Here is a 13589-nt window from a genome sequence, read left to right on the forward strand (position 1 = left end):
CTGATTAAAAAATTGTTTTGGCCTCTTCTACATCCATTAAATTTAGTACATGGACGTCAGGGACACCCGATAGATAGCATATGAGATTATATTAATGATGATAGCTGTCGAGAAGTTGTGAGTACCCTACCGTGTCTGTCTTGTTTCAGGCGGTGAAGAACTTCATGCGCACTGACTGCAAGTGTCATGGATTGTCGGGGTCGTGCGCGCTACGTACATGTTGGCGCAAGATGCCGCCGTTCCGTGAGGTGGGCAACCGCCTGAAAGAGCGATTCGACGGCGCCGCCAAGGTGATCCCCAGCAACGACGGCCACAGCTTCATCCCGGAGGGCGACACTATCAAGCCTCCAGACCGCGGAGACCTCGTCTATTCAGAGGACTCTCCCGATTTCTGCAAGCCGAACCGCAAGACGGGGTCCCTGGGGACGCAGGGTCGTCAGTGCAACGCCACGTCGCCCGGCGTCGAGGGCTGCGAGCTGCTGTGCTGCGGACGAGGGTTCGATACTCGTCAGGTCCGAGAGAAGATAAACTGCAAATGTCGTTTCAAGTGGTGTTGTGAGGTGACGTGCGAGACGTGCAGCTTCAAGAAAGCTATCAACACTTGTCGCTGAGGATGGTGCTGTTCCTAGTTGACTGTGAATTGTGAACACCAAGATGGTGAAATGCCGTGAAAGAAAACTTTTTACCTGTTAAATTGGTGTTGTGGCTGAAAAATGCTTCTTATACTTTGCTGAAGACAGGGTTATTTTACAATCAAAATGTGTATATCTAAAAAAAATGTTGATATTATCTTTACTGACATCTAATGAGCAATTCAGGAATGTCGGTAAGATGGGAGACATACTCTTGTTATCCAACATGAAGTGGGCAACACATAGCAGCAGGACGTTTCTGCTGAGACATGTGAAATGGGCGTAGGCCTACTGACTCGATTTAGAGCATTTTCTTAGATGCTCGGCCGAGAAGAAGAAGAGGGAACGCTCTGTACTTACAATTCTTCGCAGCTTTCAAAATGGCTTCAGCTTACACTAAATGTGTCATCGGTATTAATTCCTTTCACTAAGAAAGATGGCGCTTCTCTCAAAGGGCGGAATCTAAAGGTTCTATTAACCAAGATCTTCCTTCAAGGAAAGCTGCATGTGATTGTAATTAATCGTATTCACTGGTATGTTAAGATTGTTGACAAATCACATGCGTATTGGTGAGATCAAAAAACTTGACATTAAGTGTTACTCACGCTTGTAACTCTGAAAAAGACCCATAGTTTCCAGTTCTTTCACTCGTAACTTAATTATTGATTAATATTGAGACCCTTGAGCCTTTTGATGGTTCTTCAGTTCTCGAAAGGGAACGGAGATTTTAGATGATTGAAGACTGGATATACTGCGCACACAAGAAAGGAGCACTTCCCGGACTGTAAATTAGTTTTTACTTTTATACTAATCGGTTATGAAAACGTCTGTTGAATTAGAAATAAACATTTTATAACGTTCTCCTATGCGCGTATCCGTTACGCAGCAAATATAATCTGCATCTATAGTAGCCTGACATGGCAACATAACGGGTCGCTCAAATTCTGGGAAATAACTGGTACTTCGGCATACTGACTGTACGTGTAGGAATACAAGCTCGCACATATTAAAGGAAGATACAGAAAATGTTGGTCTTCATTTTGTATACATTTAGCATTTTAAATATTCTCAATCCATGTTTGGGAGATGTCGATTTCCCATCATATTTTGCCTTCCTATTTCTTAAACTGGATACCTGGTCTATGTAGTTCCATAAATACTTAAAAAGATGCATCGTTAGTCGAACACCAAAATGTTTTGCTTTCTGCGCTAAAAACCGAATTGCGATTCCGCGGAATAATAAATCAAATTTCTAATGAAAAACTTGGTGTTAAGTAATATCTCTCGGAGTACTTAAGTTTAGTCTACTGTAATTCACAATTTTAAATTTACAATAACTCTTATCACTGCTGTAGTATCAACGGAAATCAACCATATGTTATCATTTTCACCAGGGGATCGCCCATGGAGTATATCAAAATCAAAAGGAGTACAATTAGTTTCTGCCAAACAAGAAGTAAATCAAAGTATTGTCAAAGAAAAAGTAAAAAAAAAAAAAAATATATATTCACATATAAATCTGAGAATAATAAAGCTTCGTTAAATGATAACTACCAATCAAAAATACAAAAGATAACAAAATTGAAGTTGTAAAATAATATCTGGAATTAACACTAACTAGCCACCGGCGTAGCTCAGATGATAACGCGTTTACCTGCTGGTCCGGAGTTGCGTTCGGGCGTGGATTCGATTTTCGCTTGGGCTGACTACCTTGTGGGTTTTCTCCGAGGTTTTCCCCAACCGTAAGGCTAATGTCAGGTAATCTATGGCGAATCCTGGCCACATCTCGCCAAATACCATTTCGCCATCACCAATCCCATCGACGCTAAATAACCTAGTAGTTGATACAGCGCTGTTAAATCTACTAAAAAAGTAAACTTCTTTGTGTGTCGTCACGAGACATGAAACGATAACAGCCGTTTTCAAATTGAACGTGATGAATGCTTTATGTACGTTTTTCGTTTCTGCATCTGTGACATTGATTGTCTTCATCTACTATATAAATTTACCATGACATTAAATTTAATCTTATGCCCGGTGTATTTTGTCAATATACAAAAATACATCGCTCAAATTCAAGACATACGAGTAATATTTTGCAACCTATACTTACCATGTTCGGGCGCGATTTGAACGTATTTTACAGAATGATGTTCATAATTTTCCCGAAGATTACAGTCTAATATTAGAGGAAGACTATTCATAATGGCATTATATTAAAACAGTAAGCAAAATTTATTCTTCAATAAAAACCCATTCTGATACTTCGATTGTAACCTTGGCGCCGCGAAAGACGACTGACAAAAAAAATGTAATTTTCTAGGAAGGAAACTATCATTACCATGAATCGTCGTATTTATTCTGTATGCGGAACTTTTGAAATATAATTAATTTGATGTACCAGTTCTTCCCCCGTGATTGAGTGATTTTGTACGTCTGTCGATCAGGTTGCAATTGCCGCAAACTATGTATGCCTCGTAGCAGACCCGCTTTTAAGACAACGCTGTGTACATGAAAGTGCTGAAATGTGTGGTTTCCAGTTAGAATTCTAAGGGCTGATAATCACGTCTCCAAAAGACGGAAAGTAGAAATGTATGGCTCGTGTCCAGACTCAACTGACTGTGAGGAGGCTGGACTTTATATGTGTGTTCTTGTGTGAATGGCATCATAAAGTGATGACACATAACACTCCGTGTTTGTATATACATTTTATCTTTCCACGCTCGCGGGTGTAGAGCGAAAACGGTAGTGAACAGTAAAGCTGCACACATGCGAGCGTGGAAAGATAAAATGTATCCACTGTAGAACGCTTATGGAAGACAATTCTGACATGGTTAAAGAGTACTTTTTAGCCCGACGCTACTGTATATTAATGTGACAATTTCGTCACTGTGAAATTTATTCCGATATTTCCTTCCCATAAATTTCATTACTACAATTATGCCATAAAACTACCACAAAATTAAAATTATGTTAAGTCTTCATCATCTTAAAATATGTCAGTGAGATTCTATTCGACTCTTTCGTGTTTATATCCTTCTGCAGTCTAAAAATAGTGATTTTCTTGAAGACATTTAAAATATACACTGTGTCCCAAAATAATTGTTCCGATTTCACAACACGTAGACTCCGCAACTATTAATTCTACAGCAACGCACGCAGTAAGTGCCAATAGACAGGTAATATGCCAAAGTTTATTTGATACCTAACAAGTTTTTCGAAATGTGAATCTCTGGACAAACGGCACACATCTAGACGATATAGCAATTCCTCCCAGACTCCACGCAGCGTGTCGCCATATATCGCATACACACAGCTGTGATGTGACACCGTAGCTCCTGGAGGTACCATTGTTCTTAACGTATCCCCACAGGAAAAAATCACAGGGGTTAAGTCAGGTGAGTTCGGATGCCACCTTATTAAGTTTTTATCTTCGGCAGTCCAACGTTGATGGAGATATTCGTTGAGATACTCTTGCACGTGTTGGTGGAAGTGAGATGGTACACCATTTTGCTGAAGAATGAACTCTTCTTCCTCTTACTGTAGTCATGCCAGAACGATGAACTGCAAAATTCAAGACACAAGAAGCTCAGAAATTTTGATAAACCTATTTTCTAACAATGACAGCGCATGCGCATGTGGTACCTGTACGATCGATAAACTAGATATTAGATGTCTTATGGGCATTAACTGCGTTCTAAGCTTACCTACTATACAAAAAAAAAGAAAACATATTAAATTCGGAGTAACCATTTTGGGACACGTATTGACAAAATGTTTCTGTACATCATTATATACCTACTTATTAAGGCCTATTGAAAAATAACAAAATTTCATAGACTCCTATTTACGTGTAGAAAGGAGATCTTATCTCTCCGTCGATATTGTTCATCCCAAAAAAATGCTTTATAAAAGTGTAAAGGTAATTTTAGCTTTTAAACATCACTGCATAATCACTAGGGTCGCTCATTTAAATAAACGTACAAGAAGCAATATGGTAGGTGTGAATTATTTCTTTAGAAACTCTTAAATGCAGATTATACGAAGGTTCAACACGAGTCTCCCAGAATTCGAAGGCGCCCATAATAACAGCGGCTGCCTGCGACTACAGCAAATAGAATCTTGCACTTCCAAATAGTCTGCGTGATTCTGTTTCCTCCTAAAGCCTTGGTTTTTCTGAACCGACGCATGCGACGTGCGAGATGCGATACCTGCCTTTCATAAATCCGGACTACACGAGAGATAGTGAGTGGTTTCTATGGCTGCGAGGTGCGCAGACCTCGCATCTCTCAGTTACAGAAACCACTCACTATCTTTCGTGTAGTCCAGATTTGTGCGAGGCGGGCCTATCACCTCGCACGTCGCATGCGTCGGTTCAGAAAAACCAAGGCTTTAGAGGTTCACTCACTATTAATACAGGAAAATTCAGAATTGCTTTGGAAATAACTGTCACAAAACTTTTTACTTCTAAATATAAATAGTTTTCGTATACTTTTATCCCATTGCGCGTTTTCAGAAAGCGTTCAAAATTGATTTTTATATAGACCGTATATATGCCTTCTTGAGATAAGCTGTGCTGTATATGCCATGTTTATATGTATACTGAGTAATTATTAATTCACCAAAACAGTTACATTATTTGAAACTCTGTGAATGGGATTATAAAATTAATAACGCAATAGTAACTGAAAGATGTAACAATAGAAATAACAGTTTCTATTTAAACATATGTGTTTATTACATATGTTGCTGGAAACATATATTTTTTTACGAACTTCATCATATTCATTGAACATTTACTATTCTGGACAAAATAAACAATAAAATAAACTTCTGCTCACAATTATATCACGAAAATACTGGAATCTCCATGAAAATATTTACATAAATAATTTATTACTTAAAAAAGAAAAAATTCTTTCGAATCCAAAATGTTAAACTATAAACTTAAGAAGTTGTACGGAGAGGTAATTTCAAAATTACTGTCTCCCAAATTTATTATAAACATAATATTCCAAAATGTTTAAATATTCTGCATTTTTGTAGATATTAACCTTACGCAGTGGCATAAACGATACAATTTGTATAAACTAACCTGGTTTTTGTCACGTACTCATTTTCTTATTCCAGCCAGCCAATATTCTGATAATAAATAATAAACGAAAAAAAAAAACGGCACATTGATTCACATTATGCATTTTATACAATCCAGTTTTGATATTATTATAATTTGTCGAATATTTTAAGAAAATAAGCAATGTAACTTCAGAAGTCTGTGTGTGTGCCTTATTTATGAAGACAGCTTTAAAACATTTTATTTTGTATAACTTTCCAGATGTAAATTTTATTAAAAATTAACGAAATTTGATTGTTAATTACTGTACTGCACCTTGTCAATTCTTACCTCGCTCCTCGTAGTCCTTCAGTTCCCTCAAGGTAATTTTATAATAAAACTGTGGAATCCATATTATAAATGCAATGGTATATTTTAATACTTTATTGAAATATATTAAATTTACGAAAATTGATTTGCCCTCAGTGGCCTAGTGTTTACCGTATTGCCTTGAATCCGAGGTTCACGGATTAAAACCTGGCCGAGGACGATATTAAAGAACATGGCTTTTTCTGGGAGAAAGAGTGTATCATGTCATATTTTTACAGCAAGCGAAATAACTCTATTCCTGGCATCCTGGCAAAATTTGTTGATTTATTTTTTTTTTTTTTTTTTTTTTTTTTTTTTACAAAATTGATTTACGCTGAATAACTTTGCAGCTAACAAGCAAACATTCTGATGGTGACAGGTAAAAATGTTATTTTTTTTTCTTTCACCATGTTAATAATGTCAAAAGAAGTGCTTATATAAATTTTGGCCACTCTACTGCAATTACGAGGACTGTCGCCAGGGGCCGTTAACAATAAGAAAACACAATTTCATTGGAAAAATTTATTGGGACAGACACAGCAATTGAAGAGTCCACTGCAAGAATGATGGATGTCACTTTCTTGTCGAAAATGAAACAAGACTGTCAATGCATAGCTTAAGACATATAGAATGTACATAGAGAGTTATATGTCATTAACACTGATAGTCATTGTCCAGTAATGATCGGAAAATCACAGTTACTGTAAGCTTTGAGCACTAAGCATTTCAAAATTCAATTGCTCCTCCTGAAAAATGTAATCCAAATGACATCCATTATTCTTGCAGTGGACTCTTCAATTGTTGAGCTATTTTTCAACATATTCCCCACTGAAATTAAGACATTTGTCATATCATGGGATCGACAGAGAGGTGCAGATGGCTGTCAAACGCTGGTTCCGATCCCAGGCGGCTGACTTCTACGACACAAGGATACAAAAATTGATCCCATAGTATGACAAATGTCTCAATTCCAGTTGGGAATACGTCGACAAATAGTGCAACAATTGCTCTATCTGTTTTTTTAATAAATCTTTTCATGCAATTGTACTTTTTTTCCTGTAAACGGCCCCAGGGAAAATCACTCGTAACTGCTGTCGAGTGGCCAAAATTTATATAAGCACTTTTTTGGCATTATTAGCATGGTGGAAGAAAACAATTTAACTTTTTTATCTGCCCCCTTCAGAATGTTTGCTTGTAGTAAGATCGACATTAAATAAGATACTACTTTTACTATTATTACTATTACTGTATATAATTCGTTATCTTGTGAAACCAAATGTTTGTGCGCTCCGTAGTTCATAGTAAGAAGCTTGTGGTGGGTATAAGCGATCTACCTACCTGCAAGTGGAAGTGTGGCGAGGGAGGGAAGCTTCCCAGTCCACTTCTTTCCCCTGACAAGCAGGTAGGTTTTACAAGATACCGAATGGCCTATACTACTACTATGAACATTTTAATTATGGTATTGTGGGTGTTGTGAAAACTACATTGCAAATTATTTAAAGTTTCAATTTTAAAATTAAAATTGTGCGATGTTAATACGCTACTATACAAGTAACCCAACAAGTCGATCATTTTTATACATGTATTTAGATCAATTTTATGTGTAAGGATGTACAAATTTAAGATACATAAAATAATGTATATCTTGTGTTTTATAGCATGCTATTGCCAATGTAATCTAAAGAAATCATAATTATGCCAGGTGTTCTAGGAGGAATAATATAAAATACTTAAGGATAATATACATAGTTTGGATTAAACTACATGGATATAACCCTATGTATTTATGTCTGAATTCTGTTGAGGAGAATTTGATCAGAGAAATGAGCCGTTCAGAGCAGAAGTGGTGTAAGTCAGACTTGGGTAATGAGGTTTAAAGTAAAAATTCTGTGAAATGCAGCGCAAAGTAGCAATTAATATGACCTTCGTGCTATCTACTGACTACTAATAGTTGAAATAAATTGAATATTAATTGCTACTTTGCGCTGTATTTTACAGAATGTTTACTTTAACCCTCATTACCCATTTCTGACTTACACCACTTCTGCTCTGAACGACTGAAATATTGAAACTTCTTGAGGTTCCATGTATGTATTGTATTCGACATGCTAGCAGCATAATAACTAAAGGAGAATATTTCGAGTAGATTGCGTAAATTGCAACTTACCATACCGATTCTGTACTGTATTATTGTTACGCAGTTGTATCAAAAATTGTGGAAAAATGTAACTGTGCTGTAATGGTACAACACACTACTACAGACCGTACCGATGGAACTAGTATGCATTCTGTATGTTTACTGTACTTTGTTTCTGTGCTTATCCATATGGTAGAAAGAAACAACAGTCGTACCCTTACCACGAAGTCTTCCTGGGTTCTAGTGTGGTCAGAGATCACATAAACATAAACATGAATACATTCACGGATAAACTGTTAAGTTATTTTAATGAGGAAATAACGACTTCACTGTGTTAACATTATACATATGGATTCAGAGGATGATGCAAACAACATCGAAACTAGTCAGTGAGGTAACATAAGACCAACATTTATAATTTTAATACAGTGCATTCGTTATTTATTTATTTATTTATTTATTTATTTAAGTTATTTATTTTTATTTATTTATTTCTTATTTATTTTTATTTATTTATTGTTTTTTATTTATTATTTTTTTAATTTTTATTTGTCTTTTTTAAAATATTAATTAATGTACTTTTTAAATTTTTAATTAATTTTTTAATGTTTAATTAATATATTTTTTTTAAATTTGTAATTAATTTATTTTGAATTACTTTATTTATTTGTTTAATTAATTTTTTAATTATTTAATTGATTTATTTTTTAACTTATTTATTTATTTATTTATTTTATTTTTGTTTCTCACCATATGGACATAAGCTTGACAGTCATCCACTGGAGATTGTGAAATTAATGTGCTTAATTTTAAAATGTAATATACAGGGTGTACACGATATAAACTGCCAAAATTATATAGGGATTATATGAGGTTACTGAACAAAATATCTAGTGAAATTCAATTATACAAGTATCTTGTAATTTTATTTTTAATTTGTAAAATATCATGTTTTTAAGATTGATAGTAGTTTCATTATTTGTTTCCATTTCGACTGAACGTAAATGTTATTGCCAATGACCGTACACCCAACACCCAATACATACACACAGACTGCTTCAGCGTACATACCGGGCAGAGTAGCCTAAATAATGATTTCCTATTCTTTTTTCCAAAAACGTTAAACTCACGAAACACTTTTTTTTTTTCTGGAAAAACCATGACAGTTACAGCAAAACAACACTTGACTTTTTATTCAGTTGTTTATGCTCTATCACCATTATTTTTTGGCAGTTTATATCGTTTACACCCTGTATAAATGTCTAATACGTTCGCATCTATAAGAAATTACATTTGGCCTAAATCTATTTTCTTTGTCGACCTTCTACGATAATGAATAGAGGTTAATTGTTTTTGCCTTTTAACCTAATACCAGCCCGCTGCTATAATTTAATGGATATCACTTGCGTTTTCCAACCAAGTGATCCGCTGTTCGATTCCCGATGTGATCGAAGAATTATCTCCATTCCATGACAATGGGTGTTTCACCCTAGTTTTGTACTTATCCTATAACATTTTCGTGATGGCTCTTCATCGCGATGACCACGCGGTTAGGGATACCCGCATTGTCAGAAAGTCTAGTGTTGATCGAAAGGCAGCGTTCAATACACTACATTGAATTATAAATCGGTGTAAAGTAGGAGGTTAAATAATAAGATGAGAAGGGTCCAGTATTCACATTCCCTTCTGTGAGGTTCGCAAATCTCCGGCCCTCCACCTAAGTCAACATAACTTTATATTAGAGTTCAACAACGATCGAGAAAGCAAGATTAACAACTCTGCAAAGCCGAAAATCAGCACGACAATATTGCCTACGTCGTTGACTGCCTGTGAGTGAATCAAGCGAACGTTCAAGACATCGGGAGTGATCAACTCTCGAACGCCAAGTTGCCTTGAATCCTCATAGTTGTTTATCCAGACTGAGCTTTTATGTTTTGGCAATTCTTATGTATGTGTAAACAATCAAGTAGCCTATTTGAAATATCATCTCTACCTATCAGTGTATAATAATCCGTTCCTCAATCTTTATTTAATTACTAGGCCCTTATTAAAAGGCTAGAATTTTTCTTAGAAATGCAAATTTATTTGAGAATTTTTTTCTATTTATATACTCATAGGTAATATCTGATAATAGAACCAGAACATTTTTATAACTATGATACTGATTGTTTTGTCTTTTTGTATCAATTAAACATGTTATTTATTTCAATGATGACTGTTATTCAAAGTTACGAAATATTTCCACGCCGACCAAATGCTATTTCGAGAATGATGAGCAAGACTCGAAGCGCACGAGAGTTACGAAACGAGACTTGAAAGACAAGTACAACGAACACAGCGAGCGAGAGCGGCAGTTAGTTTTGTTCATCTCTACTTTGTGATGTATTAACAACGGATAAACATCCATGCCCGGGATGGAATTCGAAGCAACGATCATAGCCTTCCCGCAGTGTCAAAACTAGGCCTATTATTATTATTATTATTATTATTATTATTATTATTATTATTATTATTATTATTATTATTGTGTAACAGTGAATATTTCAATAATGTTTAAAAGAAAATCACATTAGCAATTTTTCGTTGCATTACAACAACATAGGGCCTCTTTATATACCGTGAGATATTTTATACGCAACCGGTAATATTTTGCGCTATGGATTGGTAGTATTGAATTAATAATTTTGTCTTTCCAGTCTTCAATAATCTTTATTTGAGGAATAAATTATTATATGAGGAAAATAACCAAATTCAATTAATGTAAATACCAGGCCATAAAAACATACCGGGTAAAGAAAAAGCGGATACCTTAGCTATGGAAGCAATTTCCCTTTCCTGATCTTTTAAATTTCTCATTTCTATCAAAAATATGATTTACTTTTTGCAAAAATAAATTCTATAACCCTTCCAATTTATTTCGGCTTGATAGTAAGCTACTTTTTAAAAGCTTCTTTTTAACCATGGTTTTATAATAATAACACAAGAGAAGAAGTAGCTTTATATCACAATATCCCGTTTAATGAAGCACTGACCCTTTTAATATGCCACACTGTTCGCTGTAAGATGAAACTATAACTTTTTCACAATATAGACTAACTCTACAAAATTCATTCAACAATTTATTCACTAGACTCTCGCTAATCCAGCCCCCGGTAATCCGGTCTCTCAATTATCCGACCTTTTTCTAATGTACTTAGTGTCACTTCTATTGTAATAGTTTCCTGCGAAATTTGCACCGGTGCCATGTGTTATACATGTAGCTATATACTTAAACATACACGCGTCGGCCACGTGTGGAACGTTCTACTTAGGATTTAGAAGTGCAAATAGACTGGTTGGCGCAGCTTATAACATTAAATTTAATGACATTTTAAAACATTCTCAGCAATCCGGCACCCTTCTGTGCAAGGACTGGCCGGATTAGCAAGAGTCTACTGTAATGCTACAGGCATTCAGTTACGGACGCTAATATCAGGTGGCAGACCTGATGGAGCGTCGATAGAGATATCGAATTTAAGCGAAATCGAAACAACTTAGTAAAGCGGACCCTAGAACAGCGCCGATTACCCTGGCCTCAAGTCACCGGACCGTACCGAGCCATATGAAACAAAAGAAAATCGAAATGTTGGTAGTAAAATTCACGACTATATTCTGAAATAATTAACTACACTAGTCAAGTCAAGGCTTACGGAATCAAGTGCAAGCTTTGCGAAGTATAACGGCAGTTTTTTGAAAGCACTAAAACGAAATAAAAATATAGTGAAATTACTGTGCAGTAATCGGTTTCCTGTCGCTTAACTATTCCCCCAACTAACTCAATCTAACCTTCTCACAATCCTCGGTCTACTCTAACCTTGATACATTTCTCATCCTCCTGTCACTTGGCTATCCTCTCAACTAACCTAACCTAACCTTGTCGCAATCCTCGGCCTCATATTACTTATCTATCCTGTCATCATATCCACTCTAGTCGACCTGGTTGGCGAGTTGGTATAGCGCTGGCCTTCTATGCCCAAGGTTGCGGGTTCGATCCTGGGCCAGGGCGATGGCATTTAAGTGTGCTTAAATGTGACAGGCTCACGTCAGTAGATTTACTGGCATGTAAAAGAACTCCTGTGGGACAAAATTCCGGCACATCCGGCGACGCTGATATAACCTCTGCAGTTGCGAGCGTCGTTAAATAAAACATAACATTTTATCCACTCTAGTCCACATCTGTGGAGTAACGGTTAGCGCGTCTAGCTACGAAACCAGGTGGCCCGGGTTCGATTCCCGGTCGGGACAAGTTACCTGGTTGAGGTTTTTTCCGGGGTTTTCCCTCAACCCAATATGAGCAAATGCTGGGTAACTTTCGGTGTTGGACCCCGGACTCATTTTACCGGCATTATCACCTTCACCTCATTCAGACGGTAAATAATCTAAGATGTTGATAAAGCGTCGTAAAATAACCAACTAAAATAAAAAAAAATATCCACTCTAACCTTCTTACATTCTTCGGTCTCATATGTACAGATCTTACATTTTATCTCTGCCGGTCAGTGACCGTTAAATTTCAAGTGGCTTATCTTATTCGTGGGCGTCAGCGTATTAAAAAGCATTATAACCTTTCTGCCATCTCCTTCCAACCCCATCGCAAATGTGACGTTGCACAGAGACAGAGATAGAATATAAGATCTGTAACTTAGCTATCCACTCATCTAAGCCATGTAACCTTTAACTCTCAATATTTACGTAAACACATGTCGGCGGAGAGTAAAACACAGTCCAGCACGAGGTTCTTTGTTAATGAGAAAACAAGAGTACCGCTATGTAATGCTAACTGGAATATATTTCAAAATATTAATGAAGAACAACATAATTCTGACGAGAGTATATTAAAAATATTAATAAAAACAACGTACGCTGGCTACAGTATATTTCAAAACCATATCACTGCCTTGCATCTAATCTAGAATGCCATAATTTATTATCTCATCAAACCCTACCTAACCTTGTCGCTAAAAGTGACGCTACCTTTCAGTAATGTTCAGAACGAAGGAGGTAGAGAGAAAAGAAATTTCTCCTGGTAACGACGTCGCAGGCACACGTCATGTCATGACCATAACTATGTTGGTGACATCGTGTATTTGGTTCTTATCGTAACGGCACGGTTGAAAGCTACGGTCCTTCTCGTTGAGTTTAGCGGAAGTTTGTTTAAGGAGGATACGCCATCATTAAAAAAGAATATAAAAAGAAGGAAGAAACTATGACTTCGATTTCAGCTCAGGAACGAAACATTTCATTGACAATCTTGTACGTTCAGTGGGGTAGTATTTATCGAACAGGGTAAATGAACTAATAAAGTGGTAATGTTACGTTCAGCTATACATAACTATTCGAAGTGGAGTGACATTATTCA

The 13589-nt window shown here is 36.2% G+C and overlaps 1 protein-coding gene across 1 annotated transcript in view; it reads left to right on the top strand.

Annotated features, from left to right (window-relative positions):
• Positions 1 to 1855, top strand: part of Wnt6 (Wnt oncogene analog 6) — a 265120-nt gene extending 263265 nt beyond the window's left edge. Inside the window, exon 5 of the mRNA XM_069841940.1 lies at positions 150 to 1855. Within this exon, the coding sequence (XP_069698041.1) occupies positions 150 to 611 (462 nt within the window). The 3' untranslated portion in view covers positions 612 to 1855. The remainder of the gene's footprint in view (positions 1 to 149) is intronic.
• Positions 1856 to 13589: the final 11734 nt, after the last annotated feature.

The sequence above is a fragment of the Periplaneta americana genome, chromosome 12, assembly GCF_040183065.1.
Source record: "Periplaneta americana isolate PAMFEO1 chromosome 12, P.americana_PAMFEO1_priV1, whole genome shotgun sequence".
NCBI lineage: Eukaryota > Metazoa > Arthropoda > Insecta > Blattodea > Blattidae > Periplaneta > Periplaneta americana.